This window comes from Urocampus carinirostris, chromosome 9 (assembly GCF_059441175.1).
Source record: "Urocampus carinirostris isolate Australia breed hairy pipefish chromosome 9, RoL_Ucar_1.0, whole genome shotgun sequence".
Lineage (NCBI taxonomy): Eukaryota > Metazoa > Chordata > Actinopteri > Syngnathiformes > Syngnathidae > Urocampus > Urocampus carinirostris.
In genome coordinates, this window is record NC_142357.1 from 18,820,560 (window position 1) to 18,837,487 (window position 16,928).

The 16,928-nt window shown below is 38.2% G+C and overlaps 1 protein-coding gene across 1 annotated transcript in view; it reads right to left on the reverse strand.

Moving 5' to 3' along the window:
* Window positions 1-16,928, reverse strand: part of drp2 (dystrophin related protein 2) — a 290,040-nt gene that overhangs the window by 17,954 nt on the left and 255,158 nt on the right. The window contains exons 18-19 of the mRNA XM_088344789.1: window positions 15,187-15,323; window positions 3,928-3,993 (exon numbers count right to left, since the gene is read on the reverse strand). Of these exons, the coding sequence (XP_088200915.1) occupies window positions 3,928-3,993; window positions 15,187-15,323 (203 nt within the window). The remainder of the gene's footprint in view (window positions 1-3,927; window positions 3,994-15,186; window positions 15,324-16,928) is intronic.

Consider the following 16,928-nt stretch of genomic DNA (forward strand, 5'->3'; position numbering starts at 1 on the left):
AGGATTCTGGGGCGATATGCAAAAAAAAGCAATCCCTCACCGGCCACATAATTAGATACACTTGCTAATCTTGAATCGCTAATAGGAGCCGTTTGCTCAATTATCAGATGACAGGTGGAAGCAAAGCAAACGCTCACTACATGAAGTGAGTCAATAAGTGGCATCTAATCCGATTACGATGGTGCTCAGATCACGCTGGAAGTTAAAAGAGCAGACATAAGCTGTTTCTTTTTTTTCTCCTGGTCACGCTTTTTGATTCAGTCCCCGCTGTAGATTCTAGTTATGCGGGCCAGAGTGCACGGAAACCATTTTTTTACATTTCGCGCAAGAATAAAATATGAGATGTTGCGAATTAACATACATACAGGGCGTGTATGGGGAAAAATAGATGAGTTCTGAAATGCAATACATTGAAACATTGAACATAGGGAAAATAAGTAAGTAAAATATAGTCATGGAGGATCTTTACTCCTTAAAAGAGAGACAAAGAATGATCACATATACATAGGGAAACTAAGATAAATACACTTAAACATTTTCGATAGTTAAGAAAAACCCTACCTCAGAAATGTGTTTTGCTTTGTTCATTGTCCACATTGTCCCATATTAAATATTTATTTAGAGGAACAGTGTGTATAATATGATAGTTCATATATTTTTGCCAAATTTGTAATCAATATATATTTTTTAATAAATTAAATTGCAATTACTTTTTATCACTCTGAGCCCTACAATACACAGTCCCTTTAAAGAATAATTGCTCTATAGTTTCCGCCATCTCTTTTCTAACGTCTTTCTCCAAACTAATATCAAACAGACCTACTACAATCAATATGGAACTGATAGGACCCATTTTAGGTACATTACCATCAAGCTTCTGGTTAATATGAAAGAATCAAGCATTGTGAAAGATTTGTAGAGACAATGGTTAGGTAAGTAGGTAGGTATGTGGGTGTGAATGTGTAGACAATGGGTTTGTAGGTAAGTACCGTATTTTCCGCACTATAGGGCGCACCGGGTTATAGGGCGCACCCCCCAAAAAATAGTTTTTGGTCCTATATCTTCCATAGATAAGGCGCACCGGATTATAAGACGCTACAATGGGAACGTCGACAAAACAGTCAGATGATTCAGTCAAACTGATTACCCCCTTAACATTCCCAAAGCTTGCAAAGAAGCAAATACATGTCGTAGACACGTGCGGATGCGGTGTCCGTACGATGTCACTTAAATGCGTCATTTCAAATATAATTCGGAAGGTTAAAGTCTTGGAATTCAAGAAATGCCAACCATTCCTTACTTTCTATTTTGTTTTTCGCTCGCAACTTTACTGTGCATATGACAATAAACATTTGGAATTGAGTTTAATTCACTCAACTCATCACAGCAACATCAAGATCGTTCTAAAACAAGATACCGGGAAAATATAAAGACGCATAACTCACCTAAGTTCTCACGTTCAATAATGATACGCAATCATGGTCTTCTTACAACCGTGAGTGTAGTAAATCCAGGAGAGTAAAATGTTTATAAATACAGACTAATGAAACATGTTTCTTTATGGCGTACTTTAGCAAGCTTGCTATTCAGTCATCTTTTTCGGCCAATTGCAGGGTTTGTTTTGGCCCTCTAGCGTATCCGAGGCTCCGAATAACTTCAGCCAATAGCGATCGATTTAACAGATGATTGACACATCTTTTTCGGCCAATTGCAGGGTTTGTTTTGGCCCTCTAGCGTATCCAAGGCTCCGAATAACTTCAGCCAATAGCGATCGATTCAACGGATGATTGACACATCTTTTTCGGCCAATTGCAGGGTTGTTTTGGCCCTCTAGCCAATCCGAGGCTCCGAATAACTTTAGCCAATAGCGATCGATTCAAATAATGATTGACATATTGGTTAGCCAATGAAACGCCGGTATATAAATCCCAGCATACACCGCGGACTACTCCACGTTCGGGGGAAAATCGAGTCGGCGGCTGTTGCGTAAGTTGCGAGACCTTGCGAATTTAATATTGAGCCATATATAAGGCGCACTGTATTATAAGGCGCATGGTCAGCTTTTGAAAAAAATTAAGACTTTTAGGTTCGCCTTATAGTGCGGAAAATACGGTAAGTAGTTAGGTGGGTTCAGTAGGATTTTACTTGGTTAGGTAGGTTGGTTGGTTGGTAGATAGATAGGTGGGTGCACAGGTAGGTGTGGAGGTGGGCGGATTGGTATGTTGGTGGGTTTGGTGGCTGATTGTGTTGGTGGGTGAGTGTGTTTTGGGTGGTTTGGATGGATTGATAATGCGTTCATAAAAAGTAAAATATAAACAACAAATAAACTAACAAATAAATAAAAAAACAAGAAATAAACAAACAAAAAATAGGTAAATGCACACATAAATACACAAATACATAAAAAATGCAGATTCTGTACTAAATGAAGGTGAAGAAATGGATATATGGCTAAGCAGTAAGTAATACAGTACACAATAGGACACTTTACAGCACACACAAAAATTCATGGAAGTGTATGTTTAGCCTCCAGGGGTGCAGCGGTCATGTTTCTCATCTGTCAAAGAGACACTAATCATTGAGGACGCTTCCCAGGTGACCAGTGGGCTTAGCTGCCCGGTCAGTGACACGCCAGTGGGCAAGCCTGACCCCGTTGACCACGAACCACAGACGTAGACTATTTGGTAAATATATCATAAAAAGACTAAACAAGCTGTTTGAAATCACTTTGTGTTAGATGAGATGGCTGAGCTGCCGGATAATGTAATGTAATGTAATGAACGCCTTTTGTAAAACCATATTACGAAAATGTTATGCTGAATTGGGCAGAGGAATTTTAGTGAATTTGAAGCCTGGCAAATACAATCATAAAGTATGTTACAAAAGTGAGTACACCCCTCACATTTCTGCAGAGATTTCATCATAATGTTTAAATGAACAACACATCGTTATGACACAATCAAATATAGTCTATTTAAAGCTTAAATAGCAGTGTAAAAGTAGTTTTCCGCTCCAAAAACTCAAAATATAGCCATTAGTAGCTAAACTCCAGGTAATAAAAGTAAGTATACCCTGATGTAAAAATTCCTGAAGTTAAATATTTTGTGTGGCCACCGTGATTTTGCAAAACCAATTTAATCCTCCTGGCCATGGAATTTACCAGAGCCTCACAAATTGCCACTGGGATGCTCTTCCACTCCTCCATAACAACACGACTGAGATGGGGGATATTCAAGAACTTGTGCTTCTCCACTTTCCGCTTGAAAATGCCCCAAAGATGTTCCATTGGATTTAAATCTGGAGACATGCTTGGCCAGTCCATCCCCATTAACTCTAGCCCCTTCAGAAAAGCCTTGGTCATGTTTGAAGTGTATTTGGGGTCATTGTCAGGCTGGAACATTGCTCTGTGACACAGTTTCTGGAGGGAGGGGATAAGTCTTTGCTTCAGTATTTCCTAGTAGATAGTTGAGTTTGTGTTTCACGCAACTCTCCTACCCATTCCTTGCACACCATGCATCCTTCTCTGTTATGGTGACTCCATCCAAGGTAAGTGCTCATAATCACATTTTCTTTCATTATTATCTTATCGATATTGTTACCTCATTTTGATGTTTAGTTACTATTTGAATGTGTTTTCAGCGATCAGGAAGATGTGTTTTATTGCTATTTAGGGTGGACCTGGATGCTAATGGGAGGTCGGGACTGTATGAGTACACTTTTAATTTGTTCATATCAGGAAAATTTCCTCGTCACATGGGCAATTCAAGATACGAGCACAATGCTGAAATTAAGCTTGAATGTAGAAGTACTACCATATCTAGAAAACTTTAGGGAATATGAGCAGGTGAAAATGGGAAAGCTGCATTACGTGAGCAGATAGAGGCGGGTGGACTCTTTTGAGTGACAGCTCAACGGCGATTGCTATACCTGCTGGCATAATGCTCGATCCTGCTGTGCGTGTCGGCGTGGGGCAGCTTAGGAGACGAGCTCGGCCTGGAAACAAAGCGTAAATACTTTGTGACAAGCACGCATAGGAACATTTATCCACATATATCACAGGTTAGATAGATAGATAGATAGATAGATAGATAGATAGATAGATAGATAGATAGATAGATAGATAGATAGATAGATAGATAGATAGATAGATAGATAGATAGATAGATAGATAGATAGATAGATAGATAGATAGATAGATAGATAGATAGATAGATAGATAGATAGATAGATAGATAGATAGATAGATAGATACTTTATTCACATTTCCAGCAGCATCCCTGAGCTGAGAACAATACAATAATAAAGCAAAAAGAATACAATAAACAAATACCCAATGAGACGTGCAAATGCCCACTGTAGCGTGTTGTATAGAATATCTGAATAGTGCTACACAGAATACATATTGCAATAAAATTCGGTAATATGCAATGTAGGGGGTGTGGTTTAATGTGGGCTTTTACTCTGCCGGGTAGAGTTAAAGAGCCTCATGGCATGAGGAAGAAAAGATCTCTTCAGTCTGTCCGTAGTACAAGACAGTGACAGCAGTCTGTCGCTGAAACTGCTCTTCTGTCTGGAGATAATGCTGTGTAGTGGATACGATGGATTGTCCATGATTGACCGCAGCTTTTCCAGTGCCCGTCTCTCAAGCTACTGTTGTCAGGCTGTCCAGCTCTGTGCCCACAACAGAGCTCGCTTTCCTCACCAGTTTATTAAGACGAGAGGCATCTTTAGTGAGGATAAAAATGTATTTATACTTTTTATGAATTTGGTTGTTTTCTTTGAAATGCGGGCAAGCTTAAACAAAGGTACATATATTGCAATTTCCAACTTTCTAACTCCCCCATCTCGTAAAAACGTTTGTGGCAAAAGCTTGCACTCAGGTTCCATTCTCTTTGTGGGTTTTCCCTTTCACCGTCTCCCTCTCTTTTCCATACCGTCTCTCCCTTTCTCTGCTTCTCTCTCTCCCACTCGATCTCTCACTCTATCTCCCCCCAGCCTATTTGGTCACTTGTATTGATTTCCCTCCAATCAGGAATCTCTCTCATCACTCTTTAAACACTGTCTCTTTGGCTCCGCGTTATCTTTATTGTCCCGTCCCAAGCACTCTTGTCTCAGCTTTTTGTTATTCTAGTGTACCAAACCCTTGCCTGCTCTTCTGGATCACTAGTACCGCCTGAGGAACTCTTGGATTGTCACCTGCGCTGCCTGGGTTCACTGGAACACCGACCCCTCGCCTGCAACTTGGATCTTGATTATTGCCCCGCTACCTGACTTTAAGAAAGAACCCTGCCCCAATGAAGTACTAGAGGTACTGTACTGATCTGTGTTATTAAACTGTGCTCCTGCACTGAGCAGGTTCTTGTCACTATTGTACGGTATGTATAACATGTGATCCTTGGCATCACATGGAGGCAACGAGTGCCACACACAGAGGTGTTGGAGAAGGCAAGCAACTTCAGCGTGGAGTCCATCATGACCAGGGTTGGGTAGGGTTACTTTAACTGGATTACTTTCGATTACTTTTGGATTACTCCAATACCAAATATGCTAATAAAAGACAAAAGAAACTAAATATGAATAAAATGATGACTCGCATCACGTGGTAAGCTTTCTCTCCTGGCTTTGATCTCTTTGATCTGCGGCAAAACTAACATAAAAGGTGACAGAAACAAAATGAAAATAAATCTAAGCAGCTTGCCAACATCATTTTTGCCATTCCATGTATTCCAAGCCTGCACAAAATTTAGTAATTTTATTCATATTTAGTTTATTTTGTCTTTTATTAGCATATTTGGTATTGCAGTAATCCAAAAGTAATTGAAAGTAATCCAGTTAAAGTAACCCTACCCAACCCTGATCATGACACAACAACAATTTAGTTGGTTGGGGCACGTCATTCAAATACCCAGCCACATACTACCATGCAGAATCTTCCATGGTCAGATACACCTTGGCTAACGCAGTTGTGGTGGGCAGAGGAAGCGGTTCAAAGACGGTACGAAGAACCCCCTGAAGATATGCCAGATGAAACCTTCATTGGAGGAACATGCTTCCTGCCGAGACCTCTGGCGCTCTTACTGCTCACAGGAGTGCACTATGCAGAAGAGCAGTGCGCACAAAACCGCAGAGCAAAGCAGGCAAAAAGGCATGCTCGCCAAGCCCCCCTGTTCCCCCCAGTATCTCCTTCACATGCTAAGTCTGTAACCACACCTGTGGATCCAGGATTAGACTCTTCAGACACCGGCAGATTCACAAATAAAAGAAGTTGTTCATCATCGAGCCGATGCACAGACGAGAACTGAGAGATGTACAACTTGGGTGGACCCTTCACTGTTAGTTACTTTTCTCAGCCATAGTGATGCAAATAGCATTTAACGAGTAAAATTCATTTAAAAAACGTAAAAGAACTTGTAAATAAAATATCTGAAACATTACAGCAACGAAAAAAAAAACATTCAGCTGCCAGAGTTTTTCCTTTGAATATTTGAAGGTTATGACTGCTTGGTGTTCATTGAACACACCATAAGTCCAACATGGAATGACAGTTGGTGCTTTGTTTGAAAGAGGCGCTATTTGTGTTAACAAGGTCTACCACCCTGTGGAAAATTGGCTCACACAAAATAACTTGTTTAAACATTACACCAAGGTAATAATTATTATGATATTGAAGGTAAAGTGTGTATTATTTCACCACTAGGTGTCGCTGTATGGGATGGTGTAACCAAAAATAAGAGTGCTTAAAAAGAACAAGGAAGAATACAAATTACAAAGATTTAAAGTGACCAAACAACACAATTTAATTCTCATTTTTCTGCCAAGCCTTTCGTGATTTGCTTTTTCCGAGTTCCCGTAGTATCAAAGTGACGGACAATTATGTCAGCTCCCTTTCGGTGAGGTTCAGGTTATGTCAAATAAATGCAAATCGCTCAGCATATAAGTATTTATAATATGCACTTTCATATGTTCATGTATTTTTGTTTATTTTCAAAGAAATCTACCACTTTTTAAGTTTTTTACCACTTGAAAGCACTATCATACACTGTCCCTTTAATGCCTACTGTATAGTTTAGTATGAAAGGGCCTAAAATCACACCATGTGCGTCCTATAAGTACTATCTTTGAAATACAAGTAGAAAATAGTTCTTGAAATGAGAACAATTACTAAATAAATAAGTTAACATGTAGTAAAATAAATAAACTTAAAGTATACATGCTTCCATTTATATTTTTTAAGAATCATGTTTTTTTTTCCGTATGTTGATTATGCATGTTCCATCTGTAAGATCTACCAACAACCGAACCCTTTGTTGTTTTTTTTTACATTTTAGGTAAAAATTTGTCACTACCAGCAGACAGGGTAGACACAATCGCGTAGCGTTTTCTCACAATTTTTTTGAAAGACAGAGGAAGGGCTGCGCCCACGATCCGGTATTCGCGGGACACGGGAAGCGAGTCGCTCTCATACTCGGCTTGTGATCCGAACACAGAAGTGGATCTTCTGTAGCGAGCGATGGCGGTGTCAGGGACGGGAAAACTGGTCGGTAGATGGGACTGGAGAGCAAAAACGTGGTCGGGGTCAGAAACGGTTCGTAAGCTGAGACGGGAGAGCAGACACGGTCAGGATCAGAAACGGGTCGTAAGTCGGGACGGGAGAGCAGACGTGGTCGGGATCAAAACGGCTCGTAGCCGGAGAAAAACAGGAGCAACAATGGGACAGGCAGGACTCAGGGTCAAAAAAGGCTTGCCTTGTAAAAACAGAGGTTTGCAGACAGACTGACAACAGGGGACTGACAGGATTGGGTTTGACTAGGGACAGGGAGCCAATCAGAGCCCGCAGCGGTTGGCGCCAAATGAGCGGGCACAGGGGATTCACATCGTAATTATGACAAAAACTATTGAATAAATTACCGGGAGTTAAACATCTGGTAAAACTTTTCTTTAAAAACTGAAAATTACGACAATCACGGGGTATATATTTTTTAAGATTCAAGGCTACCCCCCTAGTATGTTGATTACTGAAAATCGATCTCTAAGACATGTCAACACTCAATTTTGTCACTTGCTTGCCTTAAATTTCAACTCATTCGTTCAGTTTCTTTTACATTGAAGGTGAAAAATAGGGGATTCATATATATTTAAAACGTACACATCTTTGACCCAAAATCTAACTAAATCTCAAAAGTCAATATTGTGTGCGCCATTTTTCTGAGACTATTGAAAGAAGATGGGCTAACATGGAGGAATTGTCACACTTCTGAAGTTTGCTGGAATAATAAAATCATTTGAATCAGCTGTGTCAAATGAGAGGAAATGCAAGCCTCAAGGACAGAATTTCCCCCACCGCTGCACTAACAGGACTCAGAGTGTATTTTCTGGGAGAAGGATTGTACTTCCTTTCTTGGCTTTGTAAAGCAATCTGCAGCTCGTGCTTGAACAGTTTCAATCTGTGCAGCCTGACAAACCTCCGTCTGGGACTTTTTTCTTGGGGCAACCACATTTTAACAATGCTCCGAGTTTCCCAAAGGTTCCAGTGATCAGTGTGCAGGCCAACTTTAATTTGAAAGTAAAGTCTGCTAAATCTAATATAAAATGCCACCTCGTAGATGACGGCAATATGTTTCCGGACTATAAGGCGCACCCCAAACCTTCAAATCGGACATTAAATAAAATGTGGACCTTCTAATCTGGTGCGCCGAACACGTGGACAAAATTGGAAATGCGTTCCCATATTTGGGCAATTACTGATCAGTCAATACATTTTCGCACTGACCATAATTGCATACAATGTTGTTAGAGATCGAACTATGGCAAAATCCGAATCCTAACATACCTGTCAACCTGTACGTTTTTGCCGTACAAAGTACGTTTATTATGCGTTTTAAGACGTGTACGACGTACAAGAAAATCTGTACAGAAAAACACAAATTTGTCTATCATGGGTACCATCCGGTATACACCGACTATCACGAAACGGCAAATCAATCAAGTCAAACGAGTTCGCCGCCGTACCCTCTATCTCGGTATAGTTTTTTTCCGTTGCAAACGAAGCGAGCGGTTTGATGCTACTGTGCGCGTGCGTCTGCCGCCTCGGATTTCACGTGGTAGTTTGTGTAGTGAAAGGAAGTCTGTCTTTTTTTAGCGAACCGGCTTTTACGGCTCAACTCATTAAAGAGAGCCGGCTCTCAAACGGCTCACCTGCATTGATGCGTCATATTACAAATTGTTATGTTGTATAGACAAGTTAAGAAAAAAAGGAAGTATAAAAGGAGAAAATGAAATAAGACAGGTTTGTGGTTATCCCTTTAATCAGTATATTACCAACAATAATTTAATTAATTTTATAATTTTTTTAAGGGATATTTTTCTATATTCGTTATCAATTATCCATTATCCATTATCGGTCAATTCACTACAAAGATAGTACACAATTCTAGAACTACAGATCACGGCGGAGAGAACGCCTGATCATATCCACTAGACCACTAGAGAAACAGAAGGCACATGAAAAAGCATTTGTTATTTACACATGATTACATTATTTTTACTCGTGTTACCAGATTTTGTATGTTAGAGAAATGAGAAAACGTTAAGTGATTAAAAAAAACTGCAAAATTTTGTATTACCTTTTCTCCACTCCACAGGTAAGTATTGTAAGTCACGGATGTTTTTAGGGCGACGGCATTACCTCTTACAATGCCTTTCCTTTCATTCAGTTCAGAACGCCCAAATTGCTTCCCACAATACCTTTCTCTTGATATAGTTGAGAACCTCATGCGCTTTGTAACGACTTTATGAGTTAACGATACAATATTGTATTTCAGTGGTACCCAACATTTTTACCACAGACCTGTTTAATGTCTGACAAGAGTCTCCTGGCCCGGCCCAATAACAACATCAACAACTTGGTATGTTGATAAAAATAGTGTGATAATGAGATAAAATCTAAGGCCTAGTGTAGCCTATACCCTTAATGATTTAGCAGATAGGATCTGGTGCGTTTTGGGTTTGATTCCCGTTACATCCAATTGTATGCAATTGTGATCAGTGATATATTCCAACTGATCAATCAATGCATAAATATGCCTCTTTTTTAGTTTTTTTGTGTTACCCTAGCCCTTACTCTAGTGTCAATTGCATGTGCCTCATAGTCTAGGGCGCTTTATATATATTAAAAAAAAAATCACATAATACTTTTTTGGGCGTGCGCCTTATAATCTTGTTCGCCTTATAGTTCGGAAAGTACGGTGACTAAAAAGGTTTAGGATTCTTCCGCTTTTTTCATGGCCAAATTCACACACTTTTTAAAGACTTTCAAAGCCAGTTCTCTAATTTATCTGGTACCATTTCGAAGAAGAAATCCAATATGAATCAATCCGTAGCCCTTTTTTTATATGCTGCTTGTTTGATAAAGAACCAGAAAATTTGATTAATCCTACATAAAATATTAAACCAGATGCTATCATTCACTGAATGGGGCATTGGAAATGAAACTGAGTCCCATTTATTTCATAATATTTACTGTTGTCTCTGTTTGGTCTTTGTCCGGGGTCAGCAACCCACGGCTCTGGAGCCCCACGTGTCTCTTTAGCGCTGCTGAGTGGCTCCATGGTGATTTTCCAAAAATGTTTACAAATTGAAAAAATGGGAGGGAAAAAATATATTTGTGTTTTGCACTCTCACTGGAATCTGGTCGTAAAAACACGGTGTACTGGTTGTCGACTAAAACGCAGCAACGTCCTATACTGTGTTGTGACTTTGTGGCTCTCAGGTTTCAACTCCTTGCTTGGAGAACTTATCTGCAATACAACACTACAGTGCTGCTCTTCACAGCCCCTTTTTCCTCTCTCTACCCTATTCCATGTTCGAAAAGCTGTGTGGCCCAAATTCCGTTTATATTAAAGGGGCAGGGGTAGAAGCTGCAATTATTTGCTATTTTATTTTTATAAATGCATGATGCCTTAATGCACTCTTTTTGTTAACCAGATAAGGAACTCGTTATGCAGGTTCAATTTTTAGTTATTTTTTTCCATCAAAATAAAAATGAAATAAAAAAAAATCTAATTTTTTTATTGCACTTGTATTTTAGCAAAGCAATGAAACATGGTTTAATAATGTTTTAACAAAGTTAAACTCGAGGCGGTATCTTACAACAAAATGGTTGGTTTCTCTTGATTCAATTCAGAACCTCATGCGCTTCGGAATGACTTTATGAGTCAGCAATACAATACTGTACTTTGGTGGTACACAACCTTTTCTGTACCACTGACTCGTTTAATGTCTGACAATAGTCTCGAGGCCTGGCCCAACTTAGTCATCAACATAGTCACTTTGATAGTAGGCTTATATAGCACATGTTGCATTAATTATAGGGCATATATAAGGATTTTAAGTTTTGATGGTTTCAGACAAATTTGTTTTTTGTTTTTGGTGTCATATGACTCTTTCAACATTTTGGGCTGTCGACCCCCGACTCAATGACGTCAAACTGTAGAGAAAGGAAAGTCATGTCTTTTAAAGTTTATCTTATGTGTGAACTAAGGCTATTGAGTCAGACTAGTAAGAAACATGGCATCAATTTCAAGTATTTACAAAAACTTCAACCAAAATTCAAGCACTTTCCAAATCTTGAAAACACATTATTGAGCATTTAAAACAACTTCAAGCACCCGTATGAACCTCAAAGGAATAAAAAGCCCCATCAAACTGAAGTCTTGATCCCAGTACACTCTGTTCTGTTGACTGACATCCCTTCTGTATATTTCAAGGACCCATACACCGAAGTTCAAAGCAGGTCAAAGTGACTGACGATATTACATCACGTTCACAAGCTGCCAGCGTGCCGGCGCATAAACACGCTAAAGTGGGCACAAGGACCGCCTGCAGCCTCACTTCCTGATGACTTCATGGATTTTAGTCTCATTGCTTGTTTTCCTCCCCTTGGCAAAAACAAGCTCACGTTAACATTGTGCGTGTGCGTATGCGGGGTAACATGATGGCGATGCCTGGCTCTCCCTTTCAGCCTGGCCGACGAGCCTAAATAGTCGAAGCATGATAATCGGCCTCCGCCTCAATGGGCGTGAGCGTGTTACACATTAGAGGAATGTCAGGAAGCTCGGGTATTACAAAAAAGTGCATGCTGGTGATTTGAGGGATCATTGCTCTCATACCTCATTCCATTATGACCAATTGGTGATCGTAAGATGGCCCCAAGTCATACGAATACCCTAAAGGAACAGTGGGTATTATATGACCAGTACACGTCACATTATGGTGTAGTACAGGAGTGGGCACATTTTTTTGGGTCACGAGCCGCATTGGACTTAAAAAGATTTGGCCAAAGGCTTGCAGACCTATCCAATTTCGATTTATAAAAAAATATACATGCATAAATCTACATGTTATTTTTATTTTTACATTTGTTTTTAAATATATTATCTTTTTATCGTTTTATTTTTATTTTTTTATCTTATTGCCTTAACTCATGTTGAGTTAATGTTGTATTTTTATCTTTTTGATATTCGTAATATTCTCTTATGTATATACTGTATGTATGTAGTCAGGGTTGGGTAGGGTTACTTTAACTTGATTACTTTCAATTACTTTTGGATTACTCCAATACCAAATATGCTAATAAAAGACAAAAGAAACTAAATACGAATCAAATTATGACTCACAACACGTGGTAAGCTTTCTCTCCTGGCTTTGATCTCTTTGATCTCTAACATAAAATGCGACAGAAACAAAATAAAAATAAATCCAAACAGCTTGCCAACATCATTCTTGCCGTTTCATGCAGGCTTCCGTTACTCCCCAAGCCTGCACAAAATTTAGTAATTTTATTCATATCTAGTTTATTTTGTCTTTTACTAGCATATTTGGTATTGGAGTAATTCAAAAGTAATTGAAAGTAATCCAGTTAAAGTAACCCTACCCAACCCTGTATATAGTTTCTTAGATTTATAATGCTGGAGCCTGGGTGGACAGCAAAGTAAGAATTTCACTGTGCAGGGAATCGTGGTTCTTTTTTTTGCATATGACTATAAACCCTTTGAATCTTGAATCTTCACCAAATTGGTTTTGAAACTCTCAGAATTAAAGCAAACACATTATATTAGGTCCATTATTTAGGTACTAAATTGGATATTAGGTTTTGTAGTTTTTTTTTGTAGTATTTTGTAGTATCACTGTAGTATTTTCAAAGTCTTACCAAATATTTTTGTAGTGTTTTCATAGTAGTATTTTTGTAGTGTATGTTCAGTATTTTTGGAGTATTACTGTAGTTGTATTGTTGTAGGATTTTTGTAGGATTTTTGTAGGATCTTTGTAGTTCTACTGTAGTTTTATTTTTGTAGTGTTTCTGCAGAATATTTTTCTATTAAGAATTAAAGCAAACTAATATAAGGGGCAGCACGGCAGCTGAGTGGTTAGCGTGTCCGCGGCACAGTTCTGAGGTCATGAGATTCAACCTTCCTGTGTGGAGTTTGCATGTTCTCCCCGTGCTTGCGTGGGTTTACTCCGGGCACTCCGATTTCCTCCCACATTCTAAAAACATTTATGTCATGTTAACTGGCAGGTTCAAATTGTCCCTAGGTGTAAATGAGCGAGTGAGTTGTCTGTCTCTGTGTGCCCTGCAACTGGCTGGCAACCAGTTCACGGTGTCCCCTGCCCACTGCTCAAAGATGGCTGGGATGGGCTCCAGCACCCCCGCGACCCTACTGAGGATAAGCAGTGCAGATAATTGATGGCAAACTACTATATTAGGTCCTTGTTTTTAAGCACTAAACTTGATTTTTGCTTTCGTAGTAATTTCGTAGCAAACACAGAGACAATACTGGCAACCAGAAACCACCAAAATAATCCTTCTAAGTAGTACTTTATTCAGGATTACATATATTTGTGTGGCGGGCCGAGATTAAAGACTTACGGGCAACATGTGGCACGCTGGCTGTGGTTTACCAACCCTAGGCATCGTGCAACCAAAAATTACAAGAAAGAATACAAACTGGATCAATTAATAAATGTTGATCTCTCCACCAATGAGTAATTGAAAAAAAATGCAAGGGTTTATTATAGTGAATGTATTTTTGCTTGTAATTTCATTCAACATCGTTTTTTTGAATGAAGTTTTTTTTAACAACTGTTAGGCACTAAAAATACACAATGCCCTTCCTAATGTAGGAAAAAAATAAGAAAATCCTCATATAATTTGAAGGTAAACAAAAACACAAAATCTTTCAGCTCCTCTAGTTTATCACAACCACATTTTTTTCATGGTTAGAATTCAGTCTTGTCTAGTGATTCATTTAATTGAGTTTTGCCTAAGACATTTTGGTAAAATTGGCTTCAAATTTGACTATTTTATAGTTCCAACCAAATAAATACATCAATTTGTTTTTACTTGTTGGACGCAAATTACAGAAATTTGTAATAGTCTGTGGTCTGTGCAGCTCTTTGAGACTCTTTGTGATTAAGGGCTATACAAATAAACATGACTTGACTTAAATAAAACAATTCTGATTGGGGATTATTACATATACTATATGCATGAACTGTAAGAAAGTAGAATAATACTGTAAATTTATTTTTATTTGTATTTATGAATAGTTTTGCATAACATGCCACCCAAATGTAATGTCATTTTCCTTAATTCATTTCAGATCATTTTCATCTTTTTAAGTACAGAAAAAAATCGATAAAATATAGATAAATAATACGTATATGTACCGCAAAAAGTAAAACAAATCTTGCTTTTTTCCCAGATTTTTCTTATCATATTTTAATAACTTTTCTTAATTTAGATCATTTCTCCTGCAATTCTTGCTGCTGTACTCTGCAATAATTCAGTGGACAAAATGAGAAAACAAATCAATGAGAGACAAAAAGCTATAAAAGCATAATAATTGAAAGGGGCTTGTACACCAATAGAACAACAACAATGTTTGCAATACATTTCAGATTAATAAAACGTCCACATAAAAGCAGAAAGACAAAGAAAATCAATCAATGCCTGAGGCAGAGGAGGCTGTTGGATTTTGTTTCTACTTCAATTCATTTTTGAAGACTATTTTGTTTTGACCATTGCTCTAAATAAATTGACAATGTTTTTAAAACAACCTGGTTGGAAAACCTAAGAAGGCGTACTTCAGCAACATACTTAGAAGCAATTTTTGCAAAGGTTGGACTCACGTCTCGGAGGGGTCTGCCTCCAGCACAGACTGAACGGGTAGGTAACCTCTCTGAGGATGTTTGGTGAAGTACTGCTTTGATCTGAACTTGTTCTTCAGAGTCTTGGCGAAGTCTCTCATTTTCTCTCCTGAAGTCGTCTGGAGTCACATGAAGGTGGAAGGCCATAGGAGGAAACAGAGTAAATGGCGAAAGAAGAAAGGTTAGAGACTGATTAAAAAATCTCTGGTCAGGTTACTTGGATACATGTGACAAATTGATGATGTGTTCTGTAACATATGCAGGGATAAGAACTTGCTACGCACAATAAATAGGAGCATTTTATAATGCAAAATGAATTCATTTTACTTTAAATGAGCGACACTTTATTTCCTTCGGCATTGGCACAGCAGATTTGTTGATTGGTGTTGGGAGATTCTTGGGAAAAATTGGCTTGCTTTCACTTTTCTCTTACCTAAAAAGTTTTAAAGTGCTTCAGTCTAAACTAATTAGTGTGCTGTCTCGGACATCCGATTTACCTTCAAGCCTTCAACATATTGGACTGCAAACCCTGAAAATTTAGTTGGCTCTATCTATTATACAGGGTATTAAGTCATTTATGAAGCCAACTAGCAACTGTTTAAGTAAATGAAACAAGTTAGTATGAACTATATTTGAACAGATTAACAAGAATATTTGTGCTATGAATTGTCTAAAGTGAACCTGCAGGTAGTGCTTGTTAATACATTCATTTAATTTTATTAATTTGCCAATATGAAATTTAGCAATTTAAAATGGCTAAATCATGAAAAAGAGCAAATACATTAATGATTTTATTTGAATTATTTAAAGCTAGCCCTCTAAAACAGCTTACCCTGCTGGAAGCTTGTTGATAAGTTTATCGTTGTCGTACCCTCCCTTTGTTAAGTAAAGACAAATTACTTTTCTTCCTTCGCATGTTTCTTTTAACATCCAGGTTTTGAGTCTGTTGTGTTTTTTCCATAATATTTCGGGCATAAACGAGGTGCGGAACAAAGCTCTTTGATATACAAGAGCAAAGTCAAATGGCTGATAATCACTTGTATGCTAGGAGGGCGGGCTCCGATAAAAATAAAACTTGAGAGGCAAAAAAACGCAATAAGTCGTTGAATTTGAAGCAAAATTGATGAAAACGTACCAATAATGGCTCTCAGAAGATTAGAAATGCTCTTTCCTATCGACTTTCGTAACGTCCCAATAAAGCAGAAGAAACTTGCTTCAAAATGTCACTGACACACCTGATTGCAAAAAATGTCAAATTGCAGACGTGTGTAAATCACAATGATGCCCAGAATATATTCTGCCAATTAAAAAAAAGAATTAGCGCATATACAGCATTAGTTATAAACCTGTGGCTTGAGGGACAATTGCGGCCCCAGAATGACAGTTTGAGCCCTTAATATGAAAGTTAAAAGGAGAGTGTGTATTATTTTCCCATTACATGCCACCGAAAACGATTGCTAAAAACACAACTGAAAAAGACAGATTGTGGAGATGCAAAGTGACCAAAGCTAACCTTATTACTTTTGAAAGGAAGAGAAAAAAGACAAGAAATAAGGACAGAAAAAAGTAATAAAAAGAAAAGAATAAAAGCACAAAAAAGAAAAAAAAGACTTACAGAATGAAAGAATGAAAGAAAAAAAAGAAAGACGACTAAGAGTAAAACTCAAGGTAAAAAAAGTAAAAGAAAAGTGAAAAAATTAAAGATAAAAATAAACAAAGTTGAA